The sequence below is a fragment of the Ananas comosus genome, linkage group 11 (assembly GCF_001540865.1).
Source record: "Ananas comosus cultivar F153 linkage group 11, ASM154086v1, whole genome shotgun sequence".
Taxonomy (NCBI): domain Eukaryota; kingdom Viridiplantae; phylum Streptophyta; class Magnoliopsida; order Poales; family Bromeliaceae; genus Ananas; species Ananas comosus.
Window position 1 is genome coordinate 3,466,359 of NC_033631.1, and position 21,009 is coordinate 3,487,367.

At 38.7% G+C, this 21,009-nt stretch overlaps 1 protein-coding gene across 1 annotated transcript; it reads left to right on the forward strand.

Annotated features, from left to right (window-relative positions):
- LOC109717215 (LEAF RUST 10 DISEASE-RESISTANCE LOCUS RECEPTOR-LIKE PROTEIN KINASE-like 1.1) lies at positions 16,077–19,719 on the forward strand. Its single transcript, XM_020242885.1, has 4 exons — positions 16,077–16,926; positions 17,116–17,148; positions 18,000–18,263; positions 18,665–19,719. The coding sequence occupies exons 1-4, from the start codon at positions 16,128–16,130 to the stop codon at positions 19,597–19,599; spliced, it is 2,031 nt and encodes a 676-aa protein (XP_020098474.1). The 5' UTR covers positions 16,077–16,127; the 3' UTR covers positions 19,600–19,719.

Sequence of the window (21,009 nt, forward strand, 5' to 3'; positions counted from 1 at the left end):
GAGTCAGGTTTAATATATATTGTGAAAAAATAAAGTATTTTTTTTTATATTTCGTTTATGCATCATGAGTTTTCTATTAAAATTGTATATTATATTGGTGAAAATATAAGATAAGTAAATAAGGTTAAAAAATAAAATAAATTTTTATAATTTTGTTTATTTTTTGCATGCATATTAGTGTATATTAGTATCGGAATAGTATCTCGATACATATCCGGTCCATATTTGAATCTGAAAAAATATTCGACCATATTCGAATTCATTTTTAGCGGATATGGTAATAAAAATTTAACATCCGATACATATCTTTATCCGAATTCTTATCAGGAAAAAATTATGGATGTGGATATTCAATATCCAACAGTATTCGACCCGTTTTCACCCCTAAGTTTTTATGATTCCTGCTGCAGCCGAGTAGTCATTTATCTTCCCACAATATTTTGTCATCATTCAATAATATATATATATATATATATATAGAGAGAGAGAGAGAGAGAGAGAGAGAGAGAGAGAGAGAGTCCAGCTATGGTGCTTGTAAAAGTACAAAGCATTTGGTGCTTGTAAGTTTTTTACCGTTAGATCTACTCCTTGGATCATTTTCAACCATTAGATTATACTATTCAACCAACCACCCACTCAACCCTAGGGGGCCCACATCATCCTAACCGCATATCTCTTAATCCAATGGCTAAAAATCTACAAGCACCAATAACTTGGTACTTTTAAAAGTATAGGAGCTCAATTCTATATATATATATATATTTATTAGAGAGAGAGAGAGAGAGAGTTTGAGCTAGATATTATCGATAGCAAACGGGGCTTTTTATGCCACGATTTTTTTTGATGATGAGAGCCCACCAATCGACATCGGTACCGTCGAACATGATTTATACAACTTGAAGTGTTTAGAAATTAAATTTCTATTATTTCTTTCTTTTTTTTTTTTTTGAGAGATAGGTAGCACACTACCCGTTTCGTTTATTTCATTTAGAAATAAACTTAGCTAGAAATATGAATCAATTAGGATTCGAACTTGGGTCTCGGGTACCAACCACCAAGCCCTTTGCCACTTGCTCTAGGGACGGTTTGTTATCTTATCCATTAAGTGGACACAAAAATGAACGGCTGAAAATGAATATTCTTTAAAAAATGATGATAGGAATCTTGAAATCAAGATCAAGAGTATAGATCTTGTTTTAAATAGTTTAAAGAATTTTCTAACAAAAATTCAATTGATTTGGATATCTTTACACCGTTAAACAAGAAAACGTCTCATATCGACCATTAAAATTACAAATTTTGAAATCCTTTGATCATTAGGCAAATGATGTCGAAAAGATTTGAAATTTGATTTCTAAACAAATCAAATGGTATAGATCATGTTCAAGCTATTGGTGCTATTAGTTTTTTAACCTTTGGATTGAGAAATATACTGTTAGTTGAATAGTATAATCTATTAAATCTAACGGTGGAAAACTCGATAGCACCAATAGTATCCCAGCCGGACTCTCTCTCTCTCTATATATATATATAATATTGTGGGAAGATAATATATACTAATTTATAAATATCTAGATCTGGATTAAATCTAACGGTGGAAAACTCGATAGCACTAATAGTATCCCAGCCGGACTCTCTCTCTCTCTCTATATATATATATAATATTGTGGGAAGATAATATATACTGATTTATAAATATCTAGATCTGGATCTGTATCTGATTTTTTGGATATTCAAATAATTTTAAACTCTTTGAAATTATGTTTACATTTATATCCGACAGAATCCTGATATTTTTTCGGATATAAATAAAATTAAATAAGGATGCCCATATATGGCCGGATATATATCCGATCCGTTTTGAACCCAATGTGAAAGCGTCTACTCACAAGCACTGAGTTAGTCAGTGAGATTTGTTGCACCACTCATTGACTTTCCAAGTGGCGTGTATGGACAAATGGAATGACTCTGACTGCAAGACTTCCAACTAACAGTCCAAAGTCACATAGTACAGACTTCCAATTGTGTATTGTTGAGCTAGCTAGTCTGGCGTTCTTTGCTGCAGCATAGAGCATTATCTGAAATAGGCTATGTCAATGGGTCGCATTCGGAGCGAATTTTTAAAAAGTTGAGTCCATACCTAACTATCAAATTTGAAATCCGAATCCAAACGCGAATTCGACGGATTTTCAAAATTCATATTCAAATCCGAATCCGACAAAAAATCTAAAGTCCAAACCTGAACCCGAACCCAAAAATATGAACTTGAAACTATTATTTCACTTTACCATATTTCACAACATATTACATTAAACTTAAATTAATTTTTAAAATATAAATTCAAATTTTATATATATATATATATATATATAGAGAGAGANATTTGCAAAAGTTCAGTGTATTACATTCACCCCTCCTAAAAAAAAGTTTCGTCCGCGAAACTTATAAACACTTACCTCAAGATTCTGTCGAGAATAGATAAGGATAATGCTCTTGCATTGCACTTTCCAGTTCCCAAGTGGCTTCTCGTTCATCGTGATTGCTCCAAAGGACCTTCACGTAGGATATCTCGCGATTTCGAAGCCGTTTTACTTCTCGAGCTAGTATTCTCACTGGATGCTCCTCGAAGCTCAAGTCTTCTTGTAAATCCACTGGAGTACTCTTCAATATGTGAGTTGGATCAAAAACATATTTCCGAAGCGTAGATACATGAAATACATTATGCACTCTCGATAGGCTCGGCGGCAAAGCAAGCCGATACGCTACGGGGCCGATCCGCTCCAACACCTCGTAGGGTCCCATATATCGAGGACTCAGCTTTCCTCGAATGCCAAATCTCTTAACTCCTTTCGTCGGTGAAACCTTTAGGAATACATGATCATCAACTCGAAATTCCAATTCTCGTCGATGTTTATTCGCATAACTCTTTTGTCGACTTTGCACTGTCAGTAGGCGTTCTCGTGCAAGTCGAACTTTAACTTCGGCCTCCTGTAACACATCTGGACCCAACGCTAATCTCTCTCCCACTTCACTCCAATGAAGTGGTGATCTGCACTTCCTACCGTAGAGGGCTTCAAAAGGCGCCATTTGAATACTTGCGTGATAGCTATTGTTATAGGCAAATTCCGCCATTGGTAGAAACTGAGGCCAACTGCCCTGGTAATCCATCACACAGGCCCTCAACATATCCTCCAGGGTCTGGATGGTACGCTCGGACTGCCCATCACTTTGGGGGTGGAAAGCAGTACTAAAATCCAATCGGGTGCCCAAGGCTCCTGTAAACTCCTCCAGAAATGTGAAACAAATCGGGTGTCCCGATCAGAAACAATAGAGGCTGGTACTCCATGTAATCGCACAATTTCATCTAGGTACACTTGTGCGAGTCTTTCCCCCGACCAAACTATATGAATTGGAATAAAGTGGGCGGATTTAGTCAATCTGTCCACAATTATCCAAATTGCATCATGACCTGCCTGAGTGCGAGGTAATCCAACAATGAAATCCATAGTAATCTTCTCCCACTTCCACACTGGTATGGGTAAGCTTTGAAGTTTTCCATCAGGAAGTCGATGTTCAGCTTTAACCTGTTGACAGGTTAAGCACTTAGCTACGAAGTCTGCAACTTCTCTTTTCATTCCAAACCACCAATAAGTCGACTTCAAATCTTTATACATTTTCGTACTCCCAGGGTGTAACACATACGGTGCCCGATGTGTTTCCTTTAAAATCTCCTCTTTAATACCAGAATCTGCCGGTACACAAAGTCGATCACCAAATTTCAACAGTCCCTGATCATCTACTCGAAAATCACTAACATGATCAACAGTGATCTTTGCTCGAATCTTTTGCAGGAATTCATCCTGAATTTTCTTTTCTTTAATTCGATCGATCAGGGTAGGTCGCATTACTAATGACATAAGTCTCCAAGGCGTATCAGGAGCTACAACTTCCAATTTCAGCTGCTTCATTTCTTTTACCAACCATAGTTGCAGAGTTATCAACATCGCCAAATTTTCCGTCGATTTTCGACTTAAAGCATCTGCTACAACATTAGCTTTTCCTGGATGATAAAGGATAGTCAAATCATAATCCTTGAGCAACTCCAACCATCTACGTTGTCTCAAGTTTAATTCCTTTTGAGTAAACAGATACTTTAAACTTTTATGATCTGTATACACTTCGCAACGCTCGCCGTAGAGATAGTGGCGCCAAAGCTTTAAAGCAAATACCACAGCTGCTAACTCAAGATCATGTGTAGGGTAGTTCTTTTCATAATCTTTCAATTGGCGAGATGCATAAGCAATTACTCTGCCATTCTGTATTAGAACACACCCTAATCCATTCAGCGATGCATCGCTGTAAATCACATAATCTACTCCAGTAACAGGTAATGCTAGAATCGGGGCGGTGGTCAATCGTTCCTTCAGCTCTTGAAAGCTTCTTTCGCAAGCTTCATTCCATAGAAACTTAGCCCCTTTATGTGTCAGTCGGGTGAGCGGCGTAGACATCTTTACAAATCCTGCTACAAATCTTCGATAGTATCCCTCCAAACCCAGGAAACTCCGAATTTCAGTGACACTAGTCGGCCTAGGCCAATCTTTAATCGCTTCAATCTTCTTTGGATCTACAACTATCCCAGCCTCGGAAATGACATGACCCAAGAAAGGCTACTTCTCGAAGCTAAAATTCACATTTCTTTAATTTTGCAAATAATTTCTTTTCTCGAAGTACTTGTAACACCACTCTTAGATGGTTTTCATGCTCCTTGTCACTTCGAGAATATATCAAGATATCGTCGATAAACACGACCACAAACCTGTCCAAATAGGGCTTAAAGACACGGTTCATTAAATCCATAAAGGCTGCTGGGGCATTTGTCAGTCCAAATGGCATAACTGTAAATTCATAATGCCCATAACGTGTTCTAAAAGCGGTCTTGGAAACCTCTTCAGGCTTAATCTTAAGCTGATAATATCCTGACTGCAAATCAATTTTCGAATATACTTTCGATCCTTGCAGCTGATCGAATAAATCATCGATTCTGGGTAATGGATATTTATTCTTGATTGTGACTTTGTTGATTTCTCGATAATCCACACACAATCGAAGAGATCCATCCTTTTTCTTAACAAATAATACCGGTGCTCCCCAAGGAGACACACTTGGTCGAATGAATCCTTTATTTAAGAGATCTTGTAATTGTGCCTTCAGCTCTTTCAATTCAGCGAGTGCCATCCTATAAGGCGCTTTCGAGATAGGAGTTGTCCCAGGGACAAGATCAATCACAAGCTCAACTTCCCTATCAGGTGGCATACCCGGCAACTCAGCTAGAAACACATCCCCGAACTCCCGCACCACCGGAATATCTTCAATCTTGACGGCTCCTCCGTCACTCACAGAAATGCTAGCTAAATAGGCTACACACCCTCTTCGAATCAATTGTCGCGCTCGCGAAGAGCTAATAGTCATTGCGAACAATGAACTCCGACACCCCTTATAAACAAACTCTTGCTGACCCGGTTTCCTAAAGGTCACCGTTCTGTTCGTGCAATCAATAGTGGTATAATACTGTGTCAACCAGTCCATACCCAATACTACATCAAACTCTCCTAGTTTGTGTAGTGCTAATAAGTCTACTGGCATAATCCAATCGCCTACCCGGACTGGGCAGCGAGGGCAAAACTCACGAACATCTAGGGTATGGTTGGGCACGATCACTCGTCCCGGATGCAAAGTAGGTGCTAAGTGTATGCTATGCAACTCGGCAAACTGCCGATCAATAAAAGAATGCGAAGCACCAGTATCAAATAATGCACGAACACGAACATCATAAAGCATAATAATACCTGCTACGACCTCTTCTGCTGCTGCGGCCTCCTCTGTCTGGGCGGCATACATACGCCCACTCGAACTCTGCCGAGGACTCTCAGACTACCGCCGTCCCGGTGTTCGTCTGTACTGAGAGGGTGCCGACGGGGTTCCCTGGCTCGGAGCAAAAGATGCAGGTGCTGAAGCTGACGAGGGTGCAGGAAAAGAACCTCTCGGGCACTCTGAGCGAAAGTGGCCCTACTGACCACAGAGAAAACATCTGCCCCCACGTTGTGGACACTGTGGCGGTACGTGAGGCCCACCACAGATAATACAACGTGGCTACGGACGACGCTCGGGTGCTCCACGGCGTGCTGACGAACCTCGGCCCCTCGACTGTCCCGACTGGCCTCTCGGATACTTAGGTGGCCTCCTGAAAGATTGCTGACCACTGCTCTCCGCTGCTGGTCTCTTTCCTTTGCCTCGATCCACAACGTCTCTTTCCTTCATAATTTCTGCCCCCTTTTCAACAATCAAGGCCCGATTTACTACATCTCTGTAAGTCGAGAGGTTTGACGCCTGGACTAATATGAAAATCGTAGACCGCAAACCTACCTAAAAAATACGGGCCTTGTCCTCATCATCTCGAACCACAAAAGAAACGCAGTGCAGTAATTGGGAGAACTCTCGCTCATACTCTGCCACTGTCCTATCCCCCTGCCTCAAGTTTCTCAGATCCCTTTCCATTTGCCTCTTTATACTCTGCGGAAAATAGGTTGTCAATAATAATTCCTTGAACCTGTTCCACGTGATAGCGGACAAATCAGTACGGGAATCCTCACGAATATCCACCCACCACCTGTAAGCCTCGCCGTCAAGGTGGTGCGTCGCAAACCAAACCCGATATCGTTTCTCAACAAAAGTGTCATAAAATAATTTCTCCATATGCATTAACCATTTCTCGACCACCCATTGATCTGCTTTCTCCCCATCAAAGATACGAGGGGTGCAACGACGGAATTCATTCAATTGTTCCATTATCCGCTCTCGCTCCTCAGCCCCCACCATCTCTAGTAACACTGTCCCTGATGCCGCTACAGGTACTGGTGGTGGTACTACTGTCTCCTGTCGGGTCTCTACCCTCGGAGCTACTGGGGGTGTATCTGGGACTGGTGACTGTGCTCTCACTGTCGCATCCCTGTCTGGTATTGTAGGTATAGGATCAGGAATCTCTCTGTCGGTCGTCTGCCGCAATAGTAAATCCTCTAACCTCTTCATCCTGTCCTCCTGCCGACGCGCGGCATCCATCTGCTGTCGCGCTGCCGTAGCCTGCTGAGCAACCAAATCCGTCAGCTTCGCGAGCTGATCCTGCAACTCATGGATTCCACTAGATCTCGAAGTAACAGAAGCCCCCACTTCCTCTGCATCCGCCGCCTCAGCTGCCCCAGCGGCTTGCGAACGAGTCAAAGGCATCTTGAGGTGTAGCACAAAAATAAATATAGATTAATAAAACCTATACTATTGAACCTTTACTTCAGGTATAAGCCAACTAGTCAAGCGAAAGTAATAAAATGTAATGCGTACTAACTTCCGATGTCACGTTGTCGGCCGCCAACGTGGCCCTCTGCAAAGTTAGTAATTGCACATTCCGATNTATATCACTACTTTTTATAGGATTTTTATTTTCAGCTGTTAAAAATTATTGATTTTGAATCCTTTCGATTGTTAGGTAAATGATATCGAAAAATCGTAAAAATTATTTTCTAGAAACTTCAAATACGCTAGATCAAGTCTAACGGAGCCGATCGTCGATTCGAAAATTCCATCATCGAAAACGGCTCAGGAGCACGGAAGCCTTCGTGCTCCTGAGAGCACTGCAGTCTTGCTCTATATATATATATATATATATATATGGGGCAATTTCATAGATACCCTTTCCAAAGTCTAAAATATCATGGATGCTCCTATAAAATTTAAAATATCACATATACGCTTGTAAACACGGAAAATTATCATCCATATCCCTACCGTCGAATTCGTTTTCGGATTCAGATTTCAGATTTGATTGTTGGGTACAGACTCAGATTTTTAAAAATTCGCTCCGAATCCGAACCGTTGACATAGTCTATTTCAGATAATGCTCTATGCTGCAGCAAAGAACGCCAGACTAGCTAGCTCAACAATTCACAATTGGAAGTCTGTACTATGTGACTTTGGACTGTTAGTTGGAAGTCTTGGGTCAGAGTCATTCCATTTGTCCACACATGCAAACTTGGAAGATCAATGAGAGGTGCAACAAATCTCACTGACTAAATCGATCACTTACTGGTTTAGTCGTTACGTGCTTGTGAGTAGACGCTTTTACATTGGGGTGAAGTGAAAACGGATCGGATAAATATCTGGCCATATATCGGCATCCGTATTTAATTTTATTTATATCCAAAAAAAATATCAGAAATTTGGTTGGATACAGGTGTGGATATAATTTCAAAGAATTTAAAATTATTTGAATATTGTCATTTGAATATCCAAAAAAATCAGATACAAATCCAGATCTAGATCCAGATATTTATAAATTAATATATATTATCTTCCCACAATATTTTATCAATAGTCAATAATATATTTATATATATATATATATATATATATATATATATTATTGACTATTGATAAAATATTTTAGGAAGATAAATTGACTACTCCGCTGCAGCAGGAATCTTAAAAGCTTAGGGGTGAAAACGGATCGGATATGATCGGATATAGGATATCCACATCCATATTTTTTCGGATACGAATTCGGATATGGATATATATCGGATGTTAAAATTTTGTTACTATATCTGCTAAAATTAGATTCGAATATGGTCAAATCTTTTCTCAGATTCGAATATGGTTCGGATATTTATGTGTATACTATTCCGATACTAATATACACTAAGGGTGCGTTTGGTTTGCGCTATCTTTTAAAGATTCCTAGTAATGGGAATAAAAAAATATGACGGTGTTTGGCTAAACGCACTAAGTAATCTAGTTGGTAATATTGAATTCACTTGGGAATAAGATTCACCCCAAAGTACTAATCTCATTCTCTTGAGGGAGGGTGGGTATCCTCATATTAATGGATTGGGGTAATCATAATATGTCTAATCTCTTTCTTTCTTCCTACCCGCCGGCTAATTGATATTATTTTTCTTTACACTCTAACTTTATATCTCTCTCTAAACTTATTTTTCTCTCTAAAATTCAACTTTTTTTTCTCTCTCTAAACTAAGTTTTCTCTCTCTCTCTCTTTCTAAAATTTCAACTCTCTCACTCCCTCTAATTTCGACTATATTTTTCTTTCTATTTTTTTAATTATGCTCTCTCTCTCTAACTTATACTCTCTCTCCCTTTTTTCTAAAAAGATGTTGAAACTTTTGGTAACATTATCTAAAATTAATTAAATAAATAAATAAATTAATTGTATAATTTTTGTAATATTAAATAACATGGCTAATTAATATTACTGTGTGAACCAAACACAGGAATTCCACATTCTTAGTAATAGGATGAATAGTAATAAGATTCTCGGATATCTTTTATTCCTAGTAATCTTTTATAATGCGAACCAAACGCACCCTAATATGCATGCAAAAATTAAACACAAAATATAAAAAAAATTATTTTACTTTTTAACCTTATTACTTATCTTTATTTTTCACCAATAAAATATACAAATTTAATAGAAAACTCACGATGGATAAACGAAAAATAAAAAAAATAATTACTTCATTTTTTCACAATATACGTTAACCCTGACTCTTATCTATTACTAAAAATCCGGATATCCGAATACGGATCTGATTTTATTGGATATATTGAGATTTTGCCCCTCTAAAACCTTATCCACATCCGTATCCGGACGGATCCAGATAGAAACTATCCGGATTCGAATAATAGCGGATATGGATACATATAATTTTGAATAATATCCGAACCATTTTTACCCCTGTAAAAGCTTGCCTTGGGTATAAGGGGTGGAGAATTTCATTTCCACATCAACACTTTATTTTTAAAATTTAATGAGAATTATTTAAAATTTAATTTATATATCTAACTTTAAATTTTGGTTAAATTGCAATTCCAAACTCGAATTTGGAATCTAGATTTGAAATTGAAATTTTAATATAACCTTGATCTTTGCATTGAAAATAGTTATAAATGTTGAGTTTGAACTTGTATCTGAATTGTGAAATCATATTTAAATTTAAATTTAAATTTGAAGCTCAAATTGCCAATCCAAATTTGGATTAAATTTAAAATTAAAAAGTGGATTCAAAATTTAAATTTAACTTTTAAAATTAAATTTTAATATAAGTTTGATACCTAAATTTAGATATAGTTTTAAGTTTTGACTTTATATATATATTATCAATTCGGGTTCGGGTCCGATTCGGATTCGGGTTGGGGTCGGACAAAATCTCTACCAAAATCCCAATCCGTTGGATTTTCGTGTTTTATATTTGTATCCGTAACTATATCCGTTTAGCATCAGATAAATCTGTACCATTCGAATTCGAATTCAAATTCGAATAAAATTTCATACATCCGTACCCATTGATGTCCCTACTTGTCTGTGACTCTCGCTATCGTAAATAAATTGAAGTAGACTTTCGGTGAATTAACATTCAGGCAGAAAAAATACCTACCGTCCCTAGAGCAAGTGGCAAAGGGCTTGGTGGTTGGTACCCGAGACCCAAGTTCGAACCCTAGTTGATTCACATTTCTAGTTAAGTTTATTTCTAAATGAAATAAACGAAGCGGGTAGCGTGCTACCTATTTCTCAAAATAAAAAAAACATTCAGGCAAAAATTATTTTATTCTTGCTATTTGTTTGTATAGTTATGGAGTGGAAATTCCTCCAGCTTTACTATCTATACGACAGAAAGTGAATAACACAAAAACTGAAAATTTAAGAGATGGATTAATTATTTTTTTTAAAAAAATTTCTTATTTCTTTTCCGCCTAATTGGCTTCGGGTTGTGATGGATTGAAGTCAATTATGATATTTTGAGTAGTTTGAGTTTCGACTGACCGTAAAGTTATGATGAATTAAACAACAAAAATAAATATTTTATAGATAAAAATTACTTCAACCTCTCTCTCTATTTTCAGTGAAACAAACATAATATAATATTGGGATCAAACGAGGCCATTAATTTCATTCATCCTACTTTGTTTTTTCTGGCACAAAAACTAATCAACGCACTGCTTAGTCATCTTGACTTTGGAAAGTTTGTCCCCGCAGGCTAGGCATCCTAAGAATTAATTCTTTGCCTATGACTTGTTAACATAGATAATATAGAAAAATTTTAATCTGTTCACACCTGAAATTTAAAATACCACATGAATTTATGATTTTTTTGATGGAAAACTAAACAGACCAATGACAAGAAAAAAATTTAGGTTAACATTAAATAGCCCCTCTCTGGTTTAACATACATACTTTCTAATTTTGTCTTTATTTCCCTGTAAAGATTGAAATGCTAAAATTTATTAACTATCGGCTAGTAAAGCGTTATATTTTGGGGTTGGCTATGTGAAAAAAATAGACGAGTAAATGTCACGGTTCTCTATCATGTGGTTCATAAAATGTATCACTTTAATATTTTATGCTTCATAAATTTTAGGACTTTAGTATCTCAAATGCTGATAAATTGTTAATGTGATAGAAATTGAAAACTACAAATAGAAAAGCAAAATTATTGAAATTATAGAGTAGCAAACTGAAAATACAATAAAATCATAGGGGGACTAATTGAAGTTTTTCTTAAAATTTATTATTCCCACTCGCTTCACTTTTGATCATTCCCATAATTCTATTGCCATATTATGTGAATGAGTTAACACTGAGAATTTTGTGCGCTTTAAGAATTGTATTATATGACTAAAATCCAGAAGCATCAACATAATTTGCCACTTGCCATTCATAATTTACTAAGATAGTTGTTGGTAGCCGAATTCCCTGACCCTTGACCCGGTCAAAAATCCTCCTCGGGGAGCACGTCGGGGTGAGGAATGGCTGCGGATGTGACCCTCGAAGTTTGCGCCCTTCGACAGATCAAGCGATTCGGCTGATGAGGGATCGGATCAGCCAAGTTCGAAAACCTCTACTTTTGAATCGGTTCGGTTGGATGAGCCAAATGTACGAACTGTGCAGGGATCAATGTCGGCAGAAGAGCCGAATAAAAGAAGTATACAGTAACTGGTCGGCTGAAAGAGCTAAATACCTATATATATTTATTAATAAAACAGAGTGTGCCCGAAAGGCATACAGACTCTGCAAATATGTAGTTTACAACAAAGTGATGCCCGTGGGGCAGACAGACTCCATGGTTCTACTTAAAAGCTGCTCCTAGGAAATCAGTAAATGCGAAAAAAAAAAGATTACATTTAGACTACTCCTAGAAAGCAATAAATATAGGAAAGGAAAGATATGAAAATGCGGTAGTCTTCTCGTTCAGGGGAGAGAAAGACCCCTATTGCAGGCATCGAAATTACTATTTATAGTAATATCAACCCACATTATTTGTTGGTTGAAAGTAGTGGGGGGAGTGGTTGTAACCATGATCGTGGAAGTTATGCCCACTCCTCATGGAAGTTACGCCCCATCGTGGAAGTTAAACCCGACTTTTCAACCGTTCCTGCCTAAACATTCTTGATTTTCAGGCTCCCTGTTGCAGACTCTTGGTGTACCACGTGTCCTTAGCTCATATGTGGGTTAAGTCGGCATGTTAATTTTAATTTTGGCATCAACAATGCCCCTCCATTAGTCTTTCAAATGAACATTCGGTGACTATTGGTGCCAAATCGACTGTTCAATAACACAGCCGAGACCCAAGCTTTAGTTTCGCTGGTTTTGATCGGCTTAAAGAAAACAACTCTTTATCATCCCAGCCGCATATACCTCGGCTTCATTAGCCGATTCTTTACTTTTACTCGATTGGGGCTCTTCTTGAACCGAATGTTCTTCTATCAAGAATTTCTCCTTGAAGAAAGCGGCTCTTTACCAGCCGCATATATCTCGGCTTCATCAGCCGATTCTTCACTTTCACTCGATTGGCTCGGCTCTTCTGGAACCGACTGTTCTTCTATCAAGAATTTCTCTTTGCCTTTGCTTTGATTTTTATATCGGTTCCATTGCAGCCGATCGTCCTTACTTTCTTTCCGGAATTGCTCATATTGGGCAACTCTAACACCTAGATCAAATATGTTAGAAAAATACTTATCTTCAAAATGGTCTTTTATCTCAAAATGCAGACCATTTAACTCCATTTTGGCGAACTCTGATTCCTGCATTCTCATAAAGCACTAGGTTTTGGCTATTTTGAAACGGTTCAAAAACTCTTCGACCGTTTTACCTGACTTTTGTTGGTATAAAGCCAAGTCGGCGACCGATAATTGTGACTCCGACCTATAGAATTGCTCATGGAATTTTCTTTCCAATTCGTCCCAATCTCGGACGGAATTGGCTGGTAAACTTGTATACCACGCCGTTTTAGTTAACGACGTGTTAAATAATCGTAGTTTCAAAAATGAGTCAGCGGCCGCTTCTTTACATTAGGCTGTGAACCAGGCTATATGCTCGACCGTATTCTCGGTCTCATCGCCCGAGAACTTATCGAACTTCGGCATTTTCCAGTTTGCCGGATACAGATGCTCCACGTCGATGTTTGCGGGGTATGGGGATCTAAATACAAGCCGCACTGCCGACCTTGCCGCCATACCAAATGTGTTCCGAATCGCCTCTTCTATTTGAGCGTATAACTCATTATTTGTTTCTACCGAAGTAGGAACTGGGGCCAGAACCACATTCGGCCCTGAAGGCGGTCCGTAATTTTGCATTACAGAGTTGAGTTCCTGCAACCTGTTGAGGCCTTGCCCCCCAGCCCTTACGCCCACGTTTTGGGGCTGGTAAGCTGGTAAAGAAGGTAAACCCGATGTAATCTCCGACTGCGAGCCGGTGTTTATATTCACCGACCTATAAGCAGCTTGGATATGTGCCATTTGCGGTTGCGCTTGTAAGACCGCTGGCGTGACGGAATTTTATTGCACCGGCACATTTAGATGCCCCTGTTGCCCCCCATAAGGTTCCTCGTTTTGGGTAAATAACTGTCTGATTCGAACAATATTTTTATTGTAGGCCGTGATGGCAGCCAGCACCATGTCTAGTCGAGCGGTACTTTGATTGATATTTTGATCTACAGTTTGCAGGACTCGGGTCATCTGGCCGAGTGCCTGAGTTAGACTCGGCTATTGATAAGCTGATTGTCCACTAATTTCATTTTCTGCTGGTAATACTGCACAACGACGCTCATCAGCGTTTTCAGTATTACTGATTTGGTCGTTCCCGGATGTTCGAGGAACAACTCGATTGCGGAGATTCATGATATTGTCATCAACCATAGTTTGTATTAAATAAAAATACAAATTTACCTGGACAAGTGTCCCACCGGGGGTGCCAAAAATTATTAGTAGCCGAATTCCTCGACCCTTGACCCGGTTAAAGATCCTCCTCGAGGAGCGCGTCGAGGTGAGGAACGGCTGCGGATAGTGACCCTCGAAGTTTGCGCCCTTCGACAGATCAAGCCATTCGGCTGATGAGGGATCAGATTAGCGGAGTTCGAAAACCTCTACTTTTGAATCGGTTCCAGCAGCTGGATGAGCCAAATGTACGAACTGTGCAGGGATCAATGTCGGCAGAAGAGCCGAATAGAAGAAGTACACAGTAACTGATCGGCTGGTATATATATAACAGAGTGTGCCCGAAGGGCATACAAACTCTGTAAATATGTAATTTACAACAGAGTGATGCTCGTGGGGCAGATAGACTCCAGGGTTCTACTTAAAAGCTACTCCTAGGAAAGCAGTAAATGCGAAAAAAGAAAAGATTACATTTAGACTACTCCTAGAAAGCAATAAATGCAGGAAAGGAAAGATATGAAAATGCGGTGGTCTTCTCGTTTAGGGGAGAGAAAAATTCCTATTGTAGGCTTCGAAATTACTATTATAGTAATATCAACCCACATTATTTGTTGGTTGAAAATAGTGGGGGGAGTGTTTGTAACCATGATCGTGAAAGTTACGCCCACTCCTCATGGAAGTTACGCCCCATCGAGAAAGTTACACCTCACTTCTCAACCGTTCCCGCCTAAACGTTCTTGATTTTCAAGCGCCCTGTTGCCGACTCTTGGTGTACCACGTGTTCTTAGCTCATATGTGGGTTAGGTCGGCGTGTTAATTTTAATTTTGGCATCAACAATAGTATATTTCATTTACGATGTGATTTATTTTATTCTGAAAAATTGACCAAAAGTTCAAATATGATACTTCATTCTAAATAGTTAACCACGCTCGCCATCAATTAAATGTACAAATTTTTTAAGGCAAATTAAGGATCCGAACATAGCCTAAAAGAGACATCTATTACACTCCTTATTTACAGATCACTCCATGTTCCTTAAATAAGAAGAAGAAAAATATTAAACGAAAGGATTAATTGCATATAAATTCCTGCAAATATAGTGAATTGCAAATATATCTCTATCAAGTTTCACTTTCATATGTTGTTCCTTTAAAAATTCTAATGTTTTTAAACATATCCCTTACAATTAGAATCCGTTAAAAAAATTTAGTTAACCATAGGTTAAATACTTAATACTGGTTAGTTAATGAGATGAATTAACTTTTTTACCCTCTTTAATTAATAGTTGGAATTTTTAAAGGGACATATTTGTGATTGTAAAAAAGTCATTTCACTTAAAAATAGACAGTATTTTAACGGTAATAAATTAAAAAGACATATTTAAAAATATTAAGACTTTTGTAGAGACAACAAATGAAAGGTAAACTTTATAGAAATGTATTTATAATTCACTATATTTGTAGAAATCTTTATAAAATTAACCCACTAAATAAAATAATAGTACATCTAAAAAGGCACTGAGGGGAGGATTTTGACGAATTATAGCACTCCTCTCCAAAGCATTCCAATTCAACTGGCCACAAAAGACTTTCAGTGGTAGACCATGATTTTGAGGGGGAGTGGGCCAATCCCAATTCGCCACTTAATTATTAGGCCCCTGGGAATTCAATTAGTCAAGGTCAATTACTAAGTCTTGCAAGCAAAAGCGTTTTCAATTTCCCTACAGCATATATATATTATATATATATATATATAATATTACGTACGCTCCTTCTTTCTCTCTCTTCAAGAGCAATTTATTTATAAAGGGGTAGTGAGTGATGTATGCATGAGTCCACTGTAATTCATTCCGATGTGTAGTACTACAGTATACTTGCTCTTCATCCTCCTCCTCCTCCTCCTCTTCTGCAGCATCTTTTCTGGAAACTCGGCTCATCCTTTATCGTGCCCTCCAACCCAATTCTCATGCGGAAATTACACCTGGAATGTTAGCTCTCCTTTCTTCACTACAAACTCCGCCGTTAATCCAGGTTGCCGCGAAGTTCATTACATCTACTGTCAGAATGATTCACCTGTGATCCAATTTTATAACACCGGATTTGTGTACGCTGTTAGAAATATTTCGCTCCCAAGTAGAACAATTGCAGTTCATGATTTCAACCTCAACTCTTATTCTTGGGAATCTGATTGTGTTTTCCTTTACAATTTTACGCACCCCATCCCTGCTATTAATCTCACCCAACTTACATTGAGTACAAAGAAGACGTTAACTTCGTTCAGTTGCGATGAGATAGAGAGCGACTACAATCAAAATATTTTCGGCGACTCTTTGGGTCGTGTTTCGTGCAAGAATTACACACTCTTCCTCCCCCAAAATTCACAACACCGTCGTGAGAATGATCTTCCTACTTACTGTTCGGGTTTGGGAGACCTCTGGTTTACTTGGGAATTGTCATTTGGCGGAGAATATGAAGGTAGCAATAAGGGCAACATTTCTCTGCTCTCCGGCGGTTTCTCTCACAACTGGGATCTTTATCCAGATTGTTTCGGCTGCAACATAACTGCTGGCAGTAGCTGTACTACAGGCGGCGATCCAGGAGACTTGGACTCCCCATGCCAATGCACTAAGCAGTGCCAAGATGATGGAAAAGGTACTCACAGTAGCTGAGTTTATTTCTGCCTTTCAGTTCTTTGCCTATTTTGCTGATTCTGTAAGCCTTTTCTTCTTCACACATCAAACTAATATGCTTGGTATGAATCAAATTATTATGCTGTTCTTAACGAAAGTGGTAAGCATCAACATAAGCATTCTTAATTGGTTTTGTTATATGCTGTTGCAGGAAGGAAGAAGTCGGAAAAATGGGTTATAATAGGTAACATTTTTTCCCCAACTCTCCTATCTGTTTTTTTTTTCCTTTTTTTTCTGTGGGAAAAATGTATAGGGACCTCTTGAACTTCAGCTCTCTTGCAAACATAAGCCTGAACCTGTAGTTTTGACAATCAAATACTTCAATTGACTCCTTTCTTCAACTGAAGTTACTAATTATGCATCTATTTTGATCGTATATCTTGCGTGTAATCTTATAAAGTTCAAAATATAAACAATTTATTTTTTTAATTCTTACATTAAAAGAAAAATTGAACGTTGGATTACCCAATTGTTTAATTCTCATACTTAATTTTTAAATTTGTAAGCAAAAAATAATTTTTTTTATATTTTGAAGTCTCAAAATTATGTACACGACATATGAGTAAAATAGCTATGTAATTAGTAACTTTAATTGCGGAGAGGGGTATGGAATGATTTGATAAAACTTAGGAGGTCTAATTACCAAAATTGAAAAACTTGATGCCTGTTTATAAAAGTGCTACAGTTTAGGTTGTCCTTCTACAATTTTCCCCTTGGTTTTTTTTTTTTTATATATATAGCAGATTATTCAACTAGATCAATCAAGTATGGTAGCTTCTAGATGCTTTGGATTTCACTTCCTTTATTATTCATTTATTGCTTCCTAGAGTTTATTTGTTCCAATTATGCAAGTAGATCAATCAAGATAAGAATAGAATTCAGCTTCAGATGGCTTATCAAACTGCGCAAGTAGCAAGAACTGTTTATAGCAAACAGTTTCAGTAAATTAGACAGAAAAGCTTCTAAACCAGTACTTAACACTTTTATTTCATGTTTCCGTGTTTTCTACTCACATTCTGCTTCCTAATCAAATAGGTGCTTCAGGGGGTGCAGCAGCAGGCGTGTTAATATCTATCCTATGCATTTTGCTCTGCAAGCGAAGAAGAACGAAAAATCACTCTCCCTCCTCCATTCACCTCGTCAGAGACTCGCGCTTTGAAACACACTATGTTGACACTCAATTATGTAGTGCAGATTATAAGACCCACATCTTCTCCTATGCTGAGCTCGACGAGGCCACCGATGGATTCTCTCCCTCCCAAGAACTCGGCGACGGTGGCTTTGGCACTGTCTACAAAGGTACTAGAAAAAAAAAATGCTAAATACTTGGATTAAAGGACTAAATAGTGAGGCTCCTGATTTAAAGGTCCCCATAATTCATATGTACTAGCATTCTTTCTTTAACTTATACTACAAATTCTGATTTCTTCTATCCATTTAAAGCCTTTTTTCCTGGCCAGAGCTTATTAAACTTCATCTGTCAGTAGAGCTATTCAAAATGATTTTAACATATCTTTCATTAAAGGCCAACTACAACTTTTTGTTGTACCTGAAGCATAAGCTTTCAACTGTAGCTTCTTTTCAGACTAAACATGTTCATTTTTCAGCTGTAGTCACTGCAACAATTGCTTGTTGCAGTAAAGAAGCTATTTTATAAGCCGGACCAAATATAAAACCCTATTAGTTTTCTATTGATTCAGGAAAGCTACGAGACGGTCGGATAGTTGCTGTAAAGCGCCTGTACGAGAACAACTACAAGCGAGTGGAGCAGTTCATGAATGAGATCGACATCCTCTCCCCTCTCCGCCACCAAAACCTTGTCAGCCTCTATGGCTGCACCTCCCGCCACTGCCGCGAGCTTCTCCTCGTCTACGAGTTCGTGCCCAACGGGACCGTAGCCGACCACCTGCATGGAGCTCGTGCCTGCGAGCGAGTGTTAACGTGGCCAATACGAATGCAAATTGCTATCGAGACCGCTGAAGCCCTTGGCTACCTACATGCCGTTGAGCCGCCCATCATGCACCGTGATGTGAAAACCAACAACATCCTTCTCGATGCCGGTTTCCACGTAAAGGTCGCCGACTTTGGGCTGTCGCGTTTGTTCCCAACGAATGCGACGCATGTGTCGACTGCACCGCAGGGCACTCCGGGCTACGTGGACCCAGAGTACCACACATGCTTCCAACTCACCGACAAGAGCGACGTCTACAGTTTCGGTGTAGTCTTGGCAGAGCTGATATCGTCGAAGCAAGCAGTGGACCTTAGCAGGTGCCGGAACGAGATCAATCTTGCTAACATGGCGATCAATAAGATCCAACGGAGCGAATTGGCCCAGCTAGTAGACCCGACTCTCGGTTATGATTCTGAGTGGGTAATAAGGAAGATGATCACCATGGTGGCGGAGCTTGCCTTTAGGTGTTTGCAACATGACAGGGACATGAGGCCGCCGATAAAGGAGGTGCTTGAGGTGTTGAGAGCGATAGAAGGTGTGGCCAACAAGGCGGGGGAGGATGAAGAGCTTGATGTTGGTGTAAAGGATGATGCCGGAATGCCAAGCAATTCAGCAGCTTTGTCGCCAAATTCCGTTACACACAAGTGGGTGAGCAGGTCCACTACGTCAAACATCAGTGAGTAGGATTCTAAGATCTTATTAGCGCTTCACACTGGAGAAGCTATTGCCTTAGTATAAAGCTTGTTTTATAGCCTTAGTTTGTTAGATGTATGCCCTAGAAGCCAGCCAGGCGGACACATGTATTCTTTCTCGGACATAAATTTGTATTTGACTTTAAATATTATGAATAACTTTGGATTTTTTATATTTCCATTCATGTTGTGTATGTATCCATGAATCGTCCAAGGAATTAATAAGATGATGACATATATTCTCAAGAGTTGAGAATTTGAGACATGTGTCATTGGTAGTTAATTCCTAAATGCTCCCGATCAATGGATCATCACGGGGACGGTGATTGATCCGGTGAGATTGGTGCATAGGTCGCTTCCCTTTTGGGTAGACGAGTTTCGAGTCGACAGTGTGGGGACACTGAAGCGAATATGCAGGTGGTTGTTAGAGAACAAGGGTACCGAGCGTGACCAACGCGAGAAGTCACTTGGATGTCTACTCACTCGTCAGTGACTTACTCAATTGTTGCAGTAGTGTGACTGGTCCTTTGACCTGCGGTGCCTCGGCTATTCACAATGAGGTTACTGTAGTTTGACTGTACATACACTTGGTCCCTAGCCATTCGGGTCCTTGCGGTGCATGTNGTACGCAATTTTCTAACAAGTTGTAAATTAATTTGTGTTCAAAGTAAAGCTTTTTCTGATGTGCTGAATCGAGGTAATTAATGCACATAATAATACAGTTTGATATTGGCTTTATAACACTTTAAGGAACCTTTTTCTTTTTGCGGGGTCAGTTGAGTGACTTGGGATCAGATTGTTCTCAGTAAACATACTCTGGAATACAATTTGCTGCGTCTTACATATGCAGAGCTAATGAAGGTCTCTACTTATATCTACACGATTGTCGATCTAATAATATACAAGAAGGAACATGATGATGAGGCACAACAAGCATATTTCACATTTAGGGTATCAAGAATCAACGACTATTCTTCTATTTAATTGAAGTAGACACATGTAGTTCATCGGAATTCGCATGGTAATTAATGCATGGTAATTAGTTATTTTGTAAACACAGTTAACAGAAAAGGTTCAAGTATTATTCTTCCATGTGCAACTCTGAGAGATGAAAGTCCTGCTCACTTGAAATGCTAGATTATATGAATGTGTGTCCAAACCAAAACCGAAAAGCAAAGATCGATAACAAGCCCTAAGGGTCCCTCTCAAAATCAAATAGAAAACATAGAGCTACTATCCTAATCAGTGCAAAATTTCAACAGTTGAAGTTCTCTTTCAAGTTTCGACCTGTCAATTTGTAAAGGGCAGTTACAATTATAGACAGTCCAAGTTTCAAATTGTCAAAATTTTCGGCTGAAACGTCTAATTCAAACAACAAAAACACTCTTTGGACATTTAAAGT

Coding starts and splice junctions, on each gene's coding strand:
- LOC109717215 (XM_020242885.1), top strand. CDS start 16,128: ATGTGTAGTACTACAGTATACTTGCTCTTCATCCTCCTCCTCCTCCTC. Junction 16,927..17,115: donor GTGCCAAGATGATGGAAAAG/GTACTCACAGTA, acceptor ATGCTGTTGCAG/GAAGGAAGAAGTCGGAAAAA. Junction 17,149..17,999: donor GGAAAAATGGGTTATAATAG/GTAACATTTTTT, acceptor CTAATCAAATAG/GTGCTTCAGGGGGTGCAGCA.